The sequence below is a fragment of the Erpetoichthys calabaricus genome, chromosome 5, assembly GCF_900747795.2.
Source record: "Erpetoichthys calabaricus chromosome 5, fErpCal1.3, whole genome shotgun sequence".
In the NCBI taxonomy this organism is placed as follows: domain Eukaryota; kingdom Metazoa; phylum Chordata; class Cladistia; order Polypteriformes; family Polypteridae; genus Erpetoichthys; species Erpetoichthys calabaricus.
The window spans coordinates 116,726,707-116,741,007 of record NC_041398.2 but is presented as its reverse complement, the minus strand read 5'-3'; the positions used below and the strand labels follow the sequence as shown (position 1 = coordinate 116,741,007).

Below are 14,301 nucleotides of genomic sequence, written 5' to 3'. Positions count from 1 at the left end.
TAGATAGATAGATAGATAGATAGATAGATAGATAGATAGATAGATAGATAGATAGATAGATAGATCTTTATTTGTCCCAGGAGGAAATTTGGCTTTTTATAGAATCTCTTTAAATAAATAAATCTACACACAAAGTTTGGCCTGAACAAAGGAGAAAATTAAAAAGAAAGAAAAGAAAACTTCTGACGTGGCTGTCACAGTCCCAGTGAGGCATTATGCAGATGCATTGCTGTTAGTATAAAAGAGCCCCAGTAGCGTTACTTGACATAGTTCTGCTGAATAATTTGTTGGCTATAAGTACTCAATGTTAGTCTGTCATGGAGAGGATGTACAGCATTGTTCATAGTGACACTAAGTTTTGCATTAATTCTCTCATTCGCCATGTCCTCCAGAGGGTCCAGAGTGCATCCTATAACCCTTTTAATTAGCTTGTTGATTTGGCAGGCCTCTCTTGAGGTGATTTTACCATCCCATCACACAATAAAATTACACTGGCCATCACAGTTATAGAAGATGTGAAGGATGTAATTTCGTACATTAAAGGAACACAGTATCCTAATGAAAAAGAGCCTACTCTGCACTTTCTTATATAGTTCCTCTATGTTCTGAGAGCAGTCCAACCTGTCATTAATGTGGACCTGCAAGTACTTGTAGGAATGGACCACCTCTGCATCCACTCCTTGAATAGTGACTAAACATAGAGGCTCTTTGGCATGGCAAAGTCAATAACCAGTACCTTGATTTTGCTGATGTTAAGATACAGACAATTCTCTTTGCACCAAGAAACAATGTTATCCACCTGACTCCTATATTCTGTCTCATCCCCTGTATCAATACACTCCATAAGCGCAGGATCATCTGAGAAATCTGAACGTGACATGACCTGCTGTTATAGTTATAGTCGAAGGTGTACAGAGTGAAGATAAAAGGAGACAGGACTGCTCCTTGTGTTGCTCACATCCGTATCAGAAACACACACATTGAGTCGCACAAACTGTGCTTAAGGTTCAGACAAAATTTGAAAGGGATCCAGTTTGAGAACTTATGAGGTACATCTTTGCAGTTTGCAAATGATATTGTCATTTTGTTCTCATCAGACACTGATCTCTGGTGTATACTGGATAATGGTATAAAAGTTAGCACTTTGAAATCTGAAGTTATAGTTCTTTCCTAGAAAAGGGTGGTACCAAAAACTGATGATTTCTAAACCTAGCTTGCTGTGGAGATTCTTATTGCTGTTACAGAAAGAACATACAGAACATTACCTTTCAGATGTAGATTTCAGATTTAAAACACAAATGAAGCAGCAAAACAAGGATAGTTTCTTCATAATGTCAGAATATATAAATACCAGCAACTATATTTTTACTTATAGGCCTTTTTAATTTTAATTTTAAACATTCTTCACTGTATTTTAAATCCAGAATTAATTTCTCTATTTTAAATCCCTCATATTAATTGAATGAATTCTACACACATTATCACTTCAATGGAGGCACACAAACATGTCCAAAGTAATAAATTAAAACTACTGGAAACTCCTCTTGCTTAAATTCAAAATTTGACTTTCAAATAGCAGAGCCTCTGGCAACAAAAGCAAGTAGTAGATAACATTTATAGTTTATTCTTTGTGAAACATCACATGATCAAACAAAACTAGTGACTAGCCATGCAAGGTGATGGGATCATTCATCCTGATACCATCTGTTTAGACAGGGTACTGTTCAAGAACATTGTCACCATTTTCAGAATTTTTGTATATGTGAATGTCCAGAGGTTGGCAGAAGCAGTCAGAGATACCCAAGGGGTGACTTGACATCAGTCCATTTTGCGCCGTCTGTGCAAGTCTCCAGCCTATCTCCTACATATTGCTGTAAATTATTGCAACTATAATGTAGACTTAGCCCCTGTTATAACCTTTTGCTATGGTTTTGTGTTTATGAGCCTGTTAGAAACTTCCTGATAGGTGGGAAAAACAAAGTAAAAACAAATTACTTAGCACAGTCAATTTACAATTTTCAGCAAGTCTACGTTTCTGACTTCAATGTAAATGTTAGGCAAGGTTCAGGAGTAGAGCACAAGCTAATGTACAACACCTCAGGTCTCAGAGTTCATCTAACCAGGGACTTCAAAAACAGCTAGTTCTCTCAGCAGTGAAACATTCCACATGACTAGAATCTGAGAGAAATGACACAACATTGTTCAAGATATCTAACAAATTGACAAAACCAGCAGGCCATTTTTAGCAGTGCTTATCTCAGAAAAAGGTTGGCTTCTACATTAGGAATCCAAAATACATTAACATTTATTGTGTTTATACAGTGCCATGTCCATGCTCAAAGCATCATACAATGGCAGTCATAGTATAATTATTTTCCTTTATTTAACATTGTAAGAGGGGCACCTACTGTTCATAATGATGAAAAAAGGCCAAAATATACAAAATTGTCTTATTTACTAAAAAAATCAACACAAGGTATGGATAAAAAAGGTAAAATATAGTAAACATTAGAAAAAGAAAAAAAAAAACTGCCACCCAATCATCATAAGCATCTGGGCTTATGCAGATTGTAAACTCCAGATTCACTTACAGTCAGGCCCCAGAATTACTTTCAGGGCAATACAAACTGACACCAGTGCCCTCTAGCAGCTTCCTACCATCCCTTCACTCCTGTACTTTCATTTAGTGTAAAATAGCACCTGTCAAGGCAGCACCCATACTTCTTATCCTCTTAAAGGGACAACCTATTTGATCACTACCAGTGCATATTTTTCCTCATCCCTACCTTACTACCCTACCTTTTTCCAGTGTCATCATATCTTGTCCAAACACACACATTGTCAACTCAGCAACCCATCACAATGCATACAGAAACTTAGCAAAGAAGAAAAATGGGGCATCATATATAATGCAGAAACCAATGAAAAGCATGACTCCAGTGCAACGCAGGACACACAACAGTCAATCAGTCCATGAAAACCAATATGCATGTCTTTGAGGTATTGTGCAGTATATGAAAGAAGACACATTGATATTATTATTATTATTATTATTATTATTATTATTATTATTATTATTATTATTATTATTATTGCTGCATATTTGCCTGATATGAATATTGGAAGGCATTGAAACTCCACATAGTCAGTGTCTCAGCAGAATTAAAACTAAGGTCGATGGACATGTGAGGAAGAAACTTAATAAAAACATGTTTAGCAAGTTGTGAATTTGTTATATATACAAATCTAATTAAACTGTGTCAATGTGCAGTTGTATATTATAGCAGTTCTCCTGCTTAGCAGTCTTAACACAGTTTGATCAACACACCCAAATGAACTGCAGTCATGTTCTTCAGCTCCTTGTTGATCTTACTCCAGTAGGTTGAAATATGAAACCAAAATGAATATAATTGATCCTGTCCATTCCACAAGGAGACTCCTTCTCTATTACTTGAAGTGGCTTATTTATCCTTCCACTTCCAAACCAATCTTAATCTTAATCCAATACAGTTTCATTTAGCTGAAGTTTACCCCAAAAACACTGGATGCAAACCATAACGACCTTTTGATTGGCAACTGACTTATCTATCTGTTCAATAGCAAATTACTTTCCTTCCCATTCCTGCTAAAAAACTGTTTACTTTTTTCTAATAGGTCACCTGTCCACCCATTGAAGACTTTATAAATGCATTTGGACTATGAAATTTTACACACATCTTAGAACAGATTAAAAGGTTACCATTTAGATCAGATCTGCAGACTCATCATGAATGTAGTCAGTTTATTTTTGCGTAGGGCTTTCCACTGAGTACAGACTCAGAGGGCTGTAACAAATTTAAAGCAAAATTACAGATTTTAAAAATAATATGATTTACAAACACAAAATTACAGATTAAGGTAATCATACAGCATAATGAAACAACTTCTCTTTAACATAAACATATAATGACAATATAAAGTAAGTCCATTATTACAATACTAGGGATATGACAATGTGTTCTGTTTTTCTTTTAAAATAGAATATAGCAGACTATCAGATCAGAAAATATTTAGTTTGGCAGAGAAGACACAAAGGTATCGGTTTACTCTGTAGGTATTCCAATGCATGACTGAACAGTTCAGCGTCTGGATGTTTACATTCTCATTTCTTAGCCCAAGCCATATACTCCTGGAGTCACTCCCACATGTTACCTTAGTAACATTTTGCAACAATGGCTTCTGCAAACAGCAACATTATAACTATATACAGAAACTAGCAAAGGAAGCATTTAACATGACTAGATAGAATTTGCTCACACGATTAGGAAAAAATGACCTATTAATTGGAATATAGTTTCATAACATTTTTCAAAATGCAGGAGTCTAAACATAGCATGGAGCATGACAAGATGAGTCATTTAATACAATCAATTCAGCTAGAAAACAATAAGCTGAAAACCTTTTTTGAAGACAAAGAGGACCAAAAACGGAATGAAAGCATAAAAGTGACCCTACAAGAACTGATAAGCCTCATGCAAGAGGTTAATTGTGCATCATCTGAAAACATGGTGACAGCTCAGAACACACTGCAAATTACATGCAAGACATTGGTGGCTGAACTTGACAAGCAAAAACCAAATCAAGTTGAACAAAATAATTCAGGTAAACAAAATGCATTTAAGAATTTCATATGTTTGTTTTTTGCTCTTATGGCTTTTAAATTATCATAAGCATTTTAAGTATTAGCATTTTACAATCTGTTTTGTTATATTCCACTTGTACTATTGATTTACTATACACTTTATCATGTGGCACATTTCAACAGAGGCTGTTTTCATATCCCAGCCTGCTCTGTGTCTGTGTGGGTCTTCCTCATATATTCAGACTTCCTACCAGATGATTATTATGAATGGGGATTCCCAACTGACTTATTGTGAGTAAGTGGACCCTTGCCCTCCGTCCAGGGTTGGTTCACACCTTCTACTTGGTGCTGTTATAGGTATAGTCTCCAACCCCCTAGAACGCTGTCTTGGAATAAGCTTGTTCAGAGAATAATCAATATATAAATGCAAGTTTGTTCAGGATGTGGATTCAATTTCGAGTCTATGATTTCTATGAGCTGAAAAGTTTTAGGAGGGCTGCCCAGGGTTTGTTTCCTGCCTTGCGCCCTGTGTTGGCTGAGATTGGCTCCAGCAGACCCCTGTGACCCTGTAGTTAGGATATAGTGGGTTGGATAATGGATGGATGGATGGATAAATCACTAATGTATTTTTGGAGGGGGTCCTGCTAAAGCATTTCTAGATGTACTTTTTTTCTCAGTTTCCTTCTACATCTAAAAGATGTGCATGTTAGTCAAATTGAGTCGGTAAATTAGGCCTTAGTACAGTATGTTTCCTTACATGTGAACTGTTAATGGACTAGTTTTCCACTGGGAGATGGCTTCTACTTTGCTGCTGGGTTGTGTACAGTAAATGTAAATATAAGTGTTAAGATGTTAAATATGTTAAGATGTGCAGACATGCAGGAGCGCATAAACTCCACTCAGGTATGAAATGGAAAAAGTTGAGTCAAAATAGACGGCTGGATGGATTCAATTATGGACTAATCCATTAATTATTTGAAGTTGCTGATTCTGACTTTTGCATCATAGGAACTCAAAGTCTATTTGGAAATGATGATTAAAACACACAAGTTTTGATCTACATACAGTTTTGCAAAATTTACACTAAAATTTGTTTTGTAGATAATTTCGCAGTAGTGAAAGGCAAAAATGTCTAAAGAGGTTTTGGGGGGTTTTATAGGTTTTTGGAGGGGGTGGAAAATAAGGAATATGTTTCCATAAAGCCTTTTCTGCAGATGTGTAAATCATGTAACCTGTATCTGACCTGTAAAATCAATTCTATTTATGCCTGTTGCTCACATCATCGTGGAGGTGTCCAATATATATTTTTTAAAATGTCACATGCTGCATATTTTTCACACAAAGACACTTTAAAACACACCTTTTCAATTAAATAGTAAACAATAGGCAAACAGATGTGGAGTTAATGTATCAAAAAATTTCCAGACAGGAACTAAATGCCTTTCTTCTTCAAATGAAGCTTAAGCTTCATGCCCCTAGAAGAAACTTTAGTCTACACTGCCTTAAAATTTTGTGTGTCTAAGATATGAGACAGGGTTTTTAAAACCCCTATATGGAGTAATTACATTTTAAAAAGAATTGTGGAAAGCTGTTTTGGTACAACCCCATGGAAGAGGATAAAGTGGTTACCCAGACCTTGTTGCTGGTTGTGAAGGGGCTCCCATAACCAAAAAATGCAGGTCCACCACATTTATCCTTTGTTTATCCATTGTCAATAGCACATATTTTGCTGGAATCCAAACACACAAATATTTTTTGCAAAGCATATCATTGAGTTTTGCTATAAATTCAGATTGGCACAAATCGTTTTGCTCATAAATACTATTTGGCAATATTAGCAGCTAGGTAGGAAACAACCTTGGATGGAGTGCAAGTCTACTGCGGGGCACATTCTGGCAAACATGGCACTGCCATTTATGGATATCACCAATAATCAACTATTTGGAAATTTTAATTAGAAATGCCATTGTACAAAACAGAAATGGATTACCCAAAATAAAATACATTTCCTTTTAACCTTATATTATTATTTTTTAATCTTTGTAAAGTCCAATACAAGGCTTGCCAGTTTTCAACTCACTAACCCAAAATTAATATTACCGACTGAAGCAAGTCAGGGCTTGCTTGCAAATAGCAACAAGTAATATTCATGTGTCACATACCCACAACATTCATATCATAAGCCGTTTAGCTTCCTGTTAAAAGCTGTTTACACTTTAAGTGTTTTAAGATCTCTTAAAGAATTCCTGTGATGGGTTAGTGCCCTGTCCAGGAATTGTTTGTGCCTTACCCCTGATTTTTGCTTGGTTGGATTTCAGCTTTCTTGCAACCCTTCTCTTGATTAGTGGGTTTATGTTAAGGGATTTTGCTACTTGCATGTCTCTTAGAATAAAGACTAACGCAGTTCAATCATCTTCAAAATATTTGATCAATATCAATGTTTGCAGTTGCACAATGTGACATATCCAGCAACTCATTCCAACTAGTCCATAACTAGCTCTGACAGATCTGATTTTGTCTTTGGTCAGAGGGGCAGACTTTGTGTGCATAAGAGCTGACAACTAATGAATGCACATCCGGAAGTAAAGTGCATATAATGCAGTGATGAGGAACAAGGAACTCAGGTGTTTTGGACCTCAAAAGAGAAGCTTGTATGTGTCATGACTCATGTTTTATGTACAATAACAGAATGGAATAAAGCTGAACTTTTCATACCTGTTAACCATTCCTACCGCATGGACTGTTTCAGGTAGCATGTTATTGGCTGTCAGAAAAAGGTCAAGCAAGACTGGACTGAAAAGTCAGCACATAATTGCTAGATTTGACATGTCCAAAGGATTTAAATCATATAAAATTAGTATGATCTGGCAACAAGATCAGCAACTGCAGTAGGCAAGTCTGACATACTCTTCGACAAGAAGTCACATAGTGTGACATCGGTTTAACAAAAAAATTAATTTCTCAAACCTGTGTAGGCCTATCCTGGCAACTCAAAGCCGGGATTGTCCAGGGATATGGTGCCATTTTATCATGAGGTTCACTCAAACACATTCTCACACTCACAGATCCCATTCAGAATTGGCAATAAACTTAACACACGTAGCATTGGGAATATCAGAGAAAACCTGAAGAATCCATAAAGACATGCAGAGAATCTCCACATAGATAATAACCAGGTGCAGCATCTGACCCAGGATGCTGTGAACTATGAGGTAGCAATGCTTTAACCACCGAACAAACATACCACTCTTGGATCTCTTAAAGTGGCCTTAGTAATTAATTTGCTAAAAAGTAAAATAAAAGCCTGATGATATGAATTCTATGGAAAAAAGAACATTCATGCTTTCTTAAAGTATTCATAACGAGAATGTTATTTTACTATAATTCTGAATAAAAAGGATCAAATTGCAAACATTGATATTGATATACTATTTTGAAGATGACTGAAATGCATTAGTCTGAACATTAGAACAATTATAACAAGATCAGGCTATTCAGCCCAAAAAACATTCCTCTCTTCCATTATTATATGGAAAAGGTTTGAGATGTAAGTGTGGCCTACTTTCTATAAATCACGAGTTTAATTTAGAATCTATGTTAGTAGCATGTTCTAATTTACTATAATTGTAAAACTGGAATTATGTCACAAAGGATCTGGAAACTACTTCATATTTGCTGGAATTTGGGAGGTTACATGTGCCATAATTAAAGTTGTGTTTATTTAAAAGAATTTAAAAAAGTTATTAACCTAGCACTGCTAACATTTAATCTAATCTGATGCTATGTTATATGCTGTGCTGTACAACGACATGATAAACTTATATTCCAATCACCACACTTGCTTGAAATTCTGGACGGGCGAAGATTTTTATCTTGCAGGTAGATTAATTATCATTTGGGTTACTGTGGAATTATATGTTTTTTTTTTCTTTTTCAGATAATCTTTTTGTGAAAAACCTTAAAGAAATGCATAATTTCCTAAATAATATTGTTGAAGATCTTAGAAGCACAATAAATACAATGCACAAGATAAAGAACAACTTAGATAATGCTGAGGCCTTAACAAAACCTGTTTGGAATGGATCAAACCAGCATTGTACTTTAACAGGAAATGGATCAAAAACTGAACCTCAGGATAATGCCTTTAATCATGCTGATAACAAGGAAGATCAGTGCCAACCAAATGCAGAAATCTTGTTACCAGCAAATACACCAGAACATAAATTATTACTTCCTGAGGAAAAAAATATTCCTGATGAAAACAGCAGTGAAAAACTGATAAAGCATGACACAATCACAGACATAAAATGTGGCAACGAGGCCTTGAAAAATGAGCAAAAATCAGTTAATGGTGACAATAGTGAGAGTCACCCATCTGTCAATAATCTGAAACCTGTTGGACCTGAGAAAAGTGGCAAAGAGTGTAAACCCAACATGGCAGAAGGCAAAGAGAAGGTGGGCATGCAGTCTAAGGAAGGCAATAATATGTTACAGAAGACAGACATTATTATACCACAGAACATTTCTTTAAAGACAGAGCTGGTCAATAGCAAGAACAATAACGAGTTCCCAGAATATCATAATGCAGCATGGAACTGTGAAGTAGAAAACCAGGAAGATCTAGCGGGCACATCAAAACCAATGTAAGTAATTTAAAATAATGTACTGCTTATTATGATCTCTGTATAGAAAAGAAACAGAATATTTAAAATAATTTGTGACATATTTCATTAATTTCTAAAAAAAAGTTCCCAGGTCTCATTATCTAAATCAGTGGAGTTAATTAATTACCTTGCTATAGAAACTGACATATTTTTGATTAAGTCAGAGGCCGTTTTGAAGAAATCCCTGTGACAGTAATCTAATATAAAGAGTGTTATCTCTTAGTCAGTTTATTAAACTGCCTGCATCAAACATATTACCTGTCATTTTCATGACACCTTCATATTTCATTTGTCTTATAGCTTTACCTTTTTAATACCTTTAACATTGTTTGACAACTTTTTTCAGCTCCTACTTCTCTTTTAAAGGTAAGGTGTTTTTGAAGCTCATAAATATGTTTCATCAAACTGAATCCAAGCATGGGATATTTTCTCAACCTGCACATTGATACTTAAAATTTCAAAAACGTGTTTTGAGTAAAACTGAACTTGAACGCACACACATGTTTATGTGTGACGGCTGACCGGTCTAGGGTGGGTTCCTGCCTTGCATCTGATGCTGCTGGGATAGGCACCAACTCCCTATGACCTTAAATTAGATAAGCAGGTTAAAAATTTGATGGATTGATAGACAGATAATAAAATACTCAATTTTCTTGAAGTTAGGAGGCAGTGAAATAGCAGCCACACACCTGCAATGATGACAAAGAGGCCAAAATATACAAAAATAAATATACTTAATACATAAAAGGGAAGAAAATAAAGTGTTAAATTAAAAAAAAAAATTGCACCAAACTTTTTTTTGTCTCTCTGGGCCTCCTTATACGCATTCTGGTGTTTAGCCTACAGTGTAGGATGGCTCACCCAATTGTCTATGCTACCTCCTGTCTCTGTCTCTCTTTTTGTCTCTCACCAGTTAAGCTTTTGCCTTTCCTCTCCTCCTGACTTCACACTGTGGGTATGAGGAGATGCACTTCTACCATACTCCTGGGATCAATATCAATGCTATAACATGGCCAGCATTCACAGTGACAGCCCCAGAAGTTCCTACACTGCTAAGTTTTGTGCATGCCTTAAAGGGACAGATCTCCAAGGTAGCCCCTAGCTACATACAGTATGAGAGGGAGCTTATGGTGTCAAACATGCCCTGTAGCTGCTATGACTTACTGCTGCCACTAGGTCAATTCTTTCTTTAACACTTGTACTACCACTGCTAGTGCCACCATTATTGTCTTCTCACATTGTGTTGACAAAACTGTCTAAGAACTTACACATGTCTCAATGAATATTAAGCTGTCTGAAATTCCAGCCCTGACAATTCAAATACACATCTCTCCATGTACAATAACAGCAGTCCTCTCAACAGCTGCCCTTAACAAGTTTCCAACAATATGTCCATGTTCTTGTTGAAGAGTTTGTTTTAAAGTAACAACTGGGATCCACGGTACTAATTCCTTTCAGAATTTTAAACACTTAAGTTATGCCCCCTCTGCTTAAACTAGCAAGGTAAAACTTCTGTCATCTTTCCTTATACTTCTTACTACTAGAATCAGCCTTGTTGCTGCCCTCTGCACTCTCTCTTTTTTGGAGTGTTTTTTTCTAGTTAGGATTAGGGTAGGGGATATGGCCATTATTGGCAAGCACTGGTACACCTAACTCCCAGCCTAAAGATTTAGTTTTCTCGTTTTATTGTACCCCCACTAAAATTATATAAATAGATTTTTCAATATCAATAAAATCAATATTAATAAAATTAATAATTTCATAAAATCTGTAAAACACTAACCCTCCATCAACTAATAAAACCCCACTAAAATTTCATCAATAATAATCCCTCCCATAAATCCAAAAATAGATAATAAATAAATAAATAAATAAATAAATATTTTTTTAAAAAAAGACGTCATTATCCCTCATTTAACCCCAATGGGACCCAGGTATTTAAAGCCGTTATCCATCTGTGCTCTGCTTTCAGTCTCCTGGTTTTATTCCATTGCGCCTGCTGCTCCAGGCCAAACATAACTGGTTTGTGACCACTAATGTTGAAATGTTGGTAAAGTATAGTCTGTTTCTTTTGGTTGTTGATGAATTTCAGATGCTGAACGAACCGCTCCCTGAGAGTATTCTTTGTTTCTCCTATGTAGGTCATCCCACAGGTGGAGCACTGAATATCATAAATGGAATTTTTTTGAAAATTTTGATAAATGGGTTTGTCCACCTTTGTCAGTTTATTATAAATGTTCTTTTTCTTGTCAAAGGGGATTTTCCGAGCGGTTTTATTCTTTTGTTTTTTTGATGGGCATTTAGCATGAACTAGAATATCTTTTAGATTTTTGTTTTTCCTGTAGGCGGTGATAAGTTGGTATTTTTGAAGTGGTGCATGAATGTCCTGCACCACCATAAAATGTGAGCGCAGGACCCCCATGATGTTCCTGGCATGAAATGAATAAGTAATCACAACTAGTATTTTTTGTTTCTGATTGAAAGAAATTAAGTGCTCCACCCGTGGGACCCCAGTCGGAGACTGATCACACTCTTCCAGTACCCCTCCCCGGTCCTGAAACCCACCACTATTCATCCCCTGTCCTTCTATCTGTTGTAGATTCTGGAGTTCTAATTGATCCTGTGTGTGATTATGAGATTATATAATCCTCCCCCCCCCATCCTATTTGGACTCCCCCTATATTCTATCCCCCCAATACTACTCTGATTTTCCATTCCCCATAATTCTTCCTTTAACTGGATCAAGTTTTTAGGTTTAGGGCTCCCTGTTACTAGGTTGCCAAGGTAAGTATCTACTAGAGTTACACCATGTGCCAAGGTAAGTATCTAGGAGTTAGGGTTAGGGTTATGTTTTGAGTACTGAGAAAAGCGCTATAAAAATGTAATGAATTATTATTATTATTATTATTATTATAGTTTTAGTTTTTGATTTTATTTTTTCTTTTCATTTAGAGTTTCACATGTTCTAATTTTAGTTTTTTGTTCTCTTTTAGTATATATTTAGTTTTGTTTTTTTACCAATTAACATTTAGTTAATATTTAGTTTACGTCACATTTTTATTAATTTTGTTTTACTCAACAAAAGGTCTACACTAACAATTCTGCATGCATAAAAAACATAGTTTCTTTAAATTGTATATCATTCCTGTTTTAAATGTCAACTTACATTTTTACTGTCTGCTACAGAACTCGAATATCTCCTGATAATGTAACAGTTCAAGGCTATCAACATAATCAAAAAATGCAAGAATCAAATACTAAGTGTGCTCTGATGTCATTTGTTACTTTAACCTGCAACAAGTTTAAACAAATGGTATTCAATATCAAAAATATATATTTTTTTATTTTTAAGAATTCCTTTGTTTGCAGTAAGATCACTGCACACATATAGCCTTATTTTATAGATATTTTCTAAAGCTGACTATTTGTCATCTACTCATTTCAAAACTTTGAAAGTGTATTTTTTCAGGATAGTCTTACTTTGGTTATTTTTAGAAATACTGTTGAAGTCACTACTTAAAATGTGTTAAAAGCAATAATAGCAGAAATCACTGCTTCTCTACACTTATATACCATTGACATTAAAATTAAATATATGTTACACAGACATGTCAGATCTTTCACTTAATAGTAACATGCAAAACCTGTTTAGCTCACTGTGAACCTAAATTGAAAGAATGTAATTTAACAACACATATATGAATAAACACACACACACTTCGACATAATTCAAATATCCAACTATAAAACAATATCTGAAGTTACACACACTTAGTCCACATACACATAGGGAGAACATTCAAACTTCATGCAGACACTGACCAGGCTAGGAATCAAACATGAACTCATGGCATTATGTAATATTATTATTATTATTATTTACAGTATATACCACCTTTCACATGCTTAAAGCAATTCATAAATATTTAACAAAATACATTACAAATAAAAGCAAAGATGACATTAATAACACAGAATACAACCTAATACCAAACATTAAACACAAAATAACAGAGAAATATTTGAAACTCAAAGTTCTGAATTAGTTTTACGAAGGAAAGGAGGAAAAAAAGAAGAAATCCAAGCATAAAATTAAGCAATTTTGTGTACGATTACATGTAGGAATATATATGTAGATGTTACAATCACCAACAGTGATAACGGGCAATGAATAAGATAAGAGCGGATTTCGTTATCGGTTTTACAGCCAAATGCTGGGAGCACATAAGCCATTCAATGGTTATTTGTCTGCCCTTCAGTTCATTTCTAACAATCCCAGCTGGACCTCTGAGCTGCTGCAAAGTATACACTCAGACGGAGTCATCTCATTTAGCGATGCACACTCCTCAAGTTTTTTTTAATTTCTGTGTGACATCAAGATTACAGTCTGCAATGAATCAGACAGTTCTAGTGCTTTATCACTGATCAGCCATATGTTGACCACTGCAATACTAGATAAAGAAGGTTTGTTGCACTAAAGTCCATCACTGGAATTCATTTCAATATTAGAGTAGATTTGGTACATTACTCTTGTTAAAATTAACTCTGAGCAAGCTGCCACACTTCAGAATTAAGAGTGCTATGAACTCCCAAGCACAGTTTGTTGGAGATGTCACGATTTAAAAGTTGACAATACTGCGACATTCTAAATATATGAAGATTACACCAGTCCAAGAATTTGCTGTGGAGCATATAATATAGAAAGTTTCATGAGGAAAGTATGATAGGAACTTGCTCTGTGACACCACACAGCCCATGTTGAAATGAAACATGAGTACTAAGACCCTAATTAAAACTTAATGTATACATGTAACGTTGGGTCGGCTGATAACACTGATCGCATCCTATGCATCAACTTAATGTGTCATTGCAATTATATTGCCAACAAGCAAGCAATATCTGTATGAAATAAGGGTTAAATTGCTGAAACTTCTACTTTGTTTGGTATATAAACATAACTTGTTTTTCAATCTACAGTAATTACTGACTGAATTTGAAGCATGGGGATGGATATTC

At 35.3% G+C, this 14,301-nt stretch overlaps 1 protein-coding gene across 1 annotated transcript in view; it reads left to right on the top strand.

Annotated features, from left to right (window-relative positions):
• The first annotated feature begins 4,193 nt into the window (after window positions 1–4,193).
• dthd1 (death domain containing 1) overlaps window positions 4,194–14,301 on the top strand; it is a 53,961-nt gene continuing 43,853 nt past the window's right edge. Inside the window, exons 1-2 of the mRNA XM_028801992.2 lie at window positions 4,194–4,641; window positions 8,559–9,264. Of these exons, the coding sequence (XP_028657825.1) occupies window positions 4,353–4,641; window positions 8,559–9,264 (995 nt within the window). The 5' untranslated portion in view covers window positions 4,194–4,352. The remainder of the gene's footprint in view (window positions 4,642–8,558; window positions 9,265–14,301) is intronic.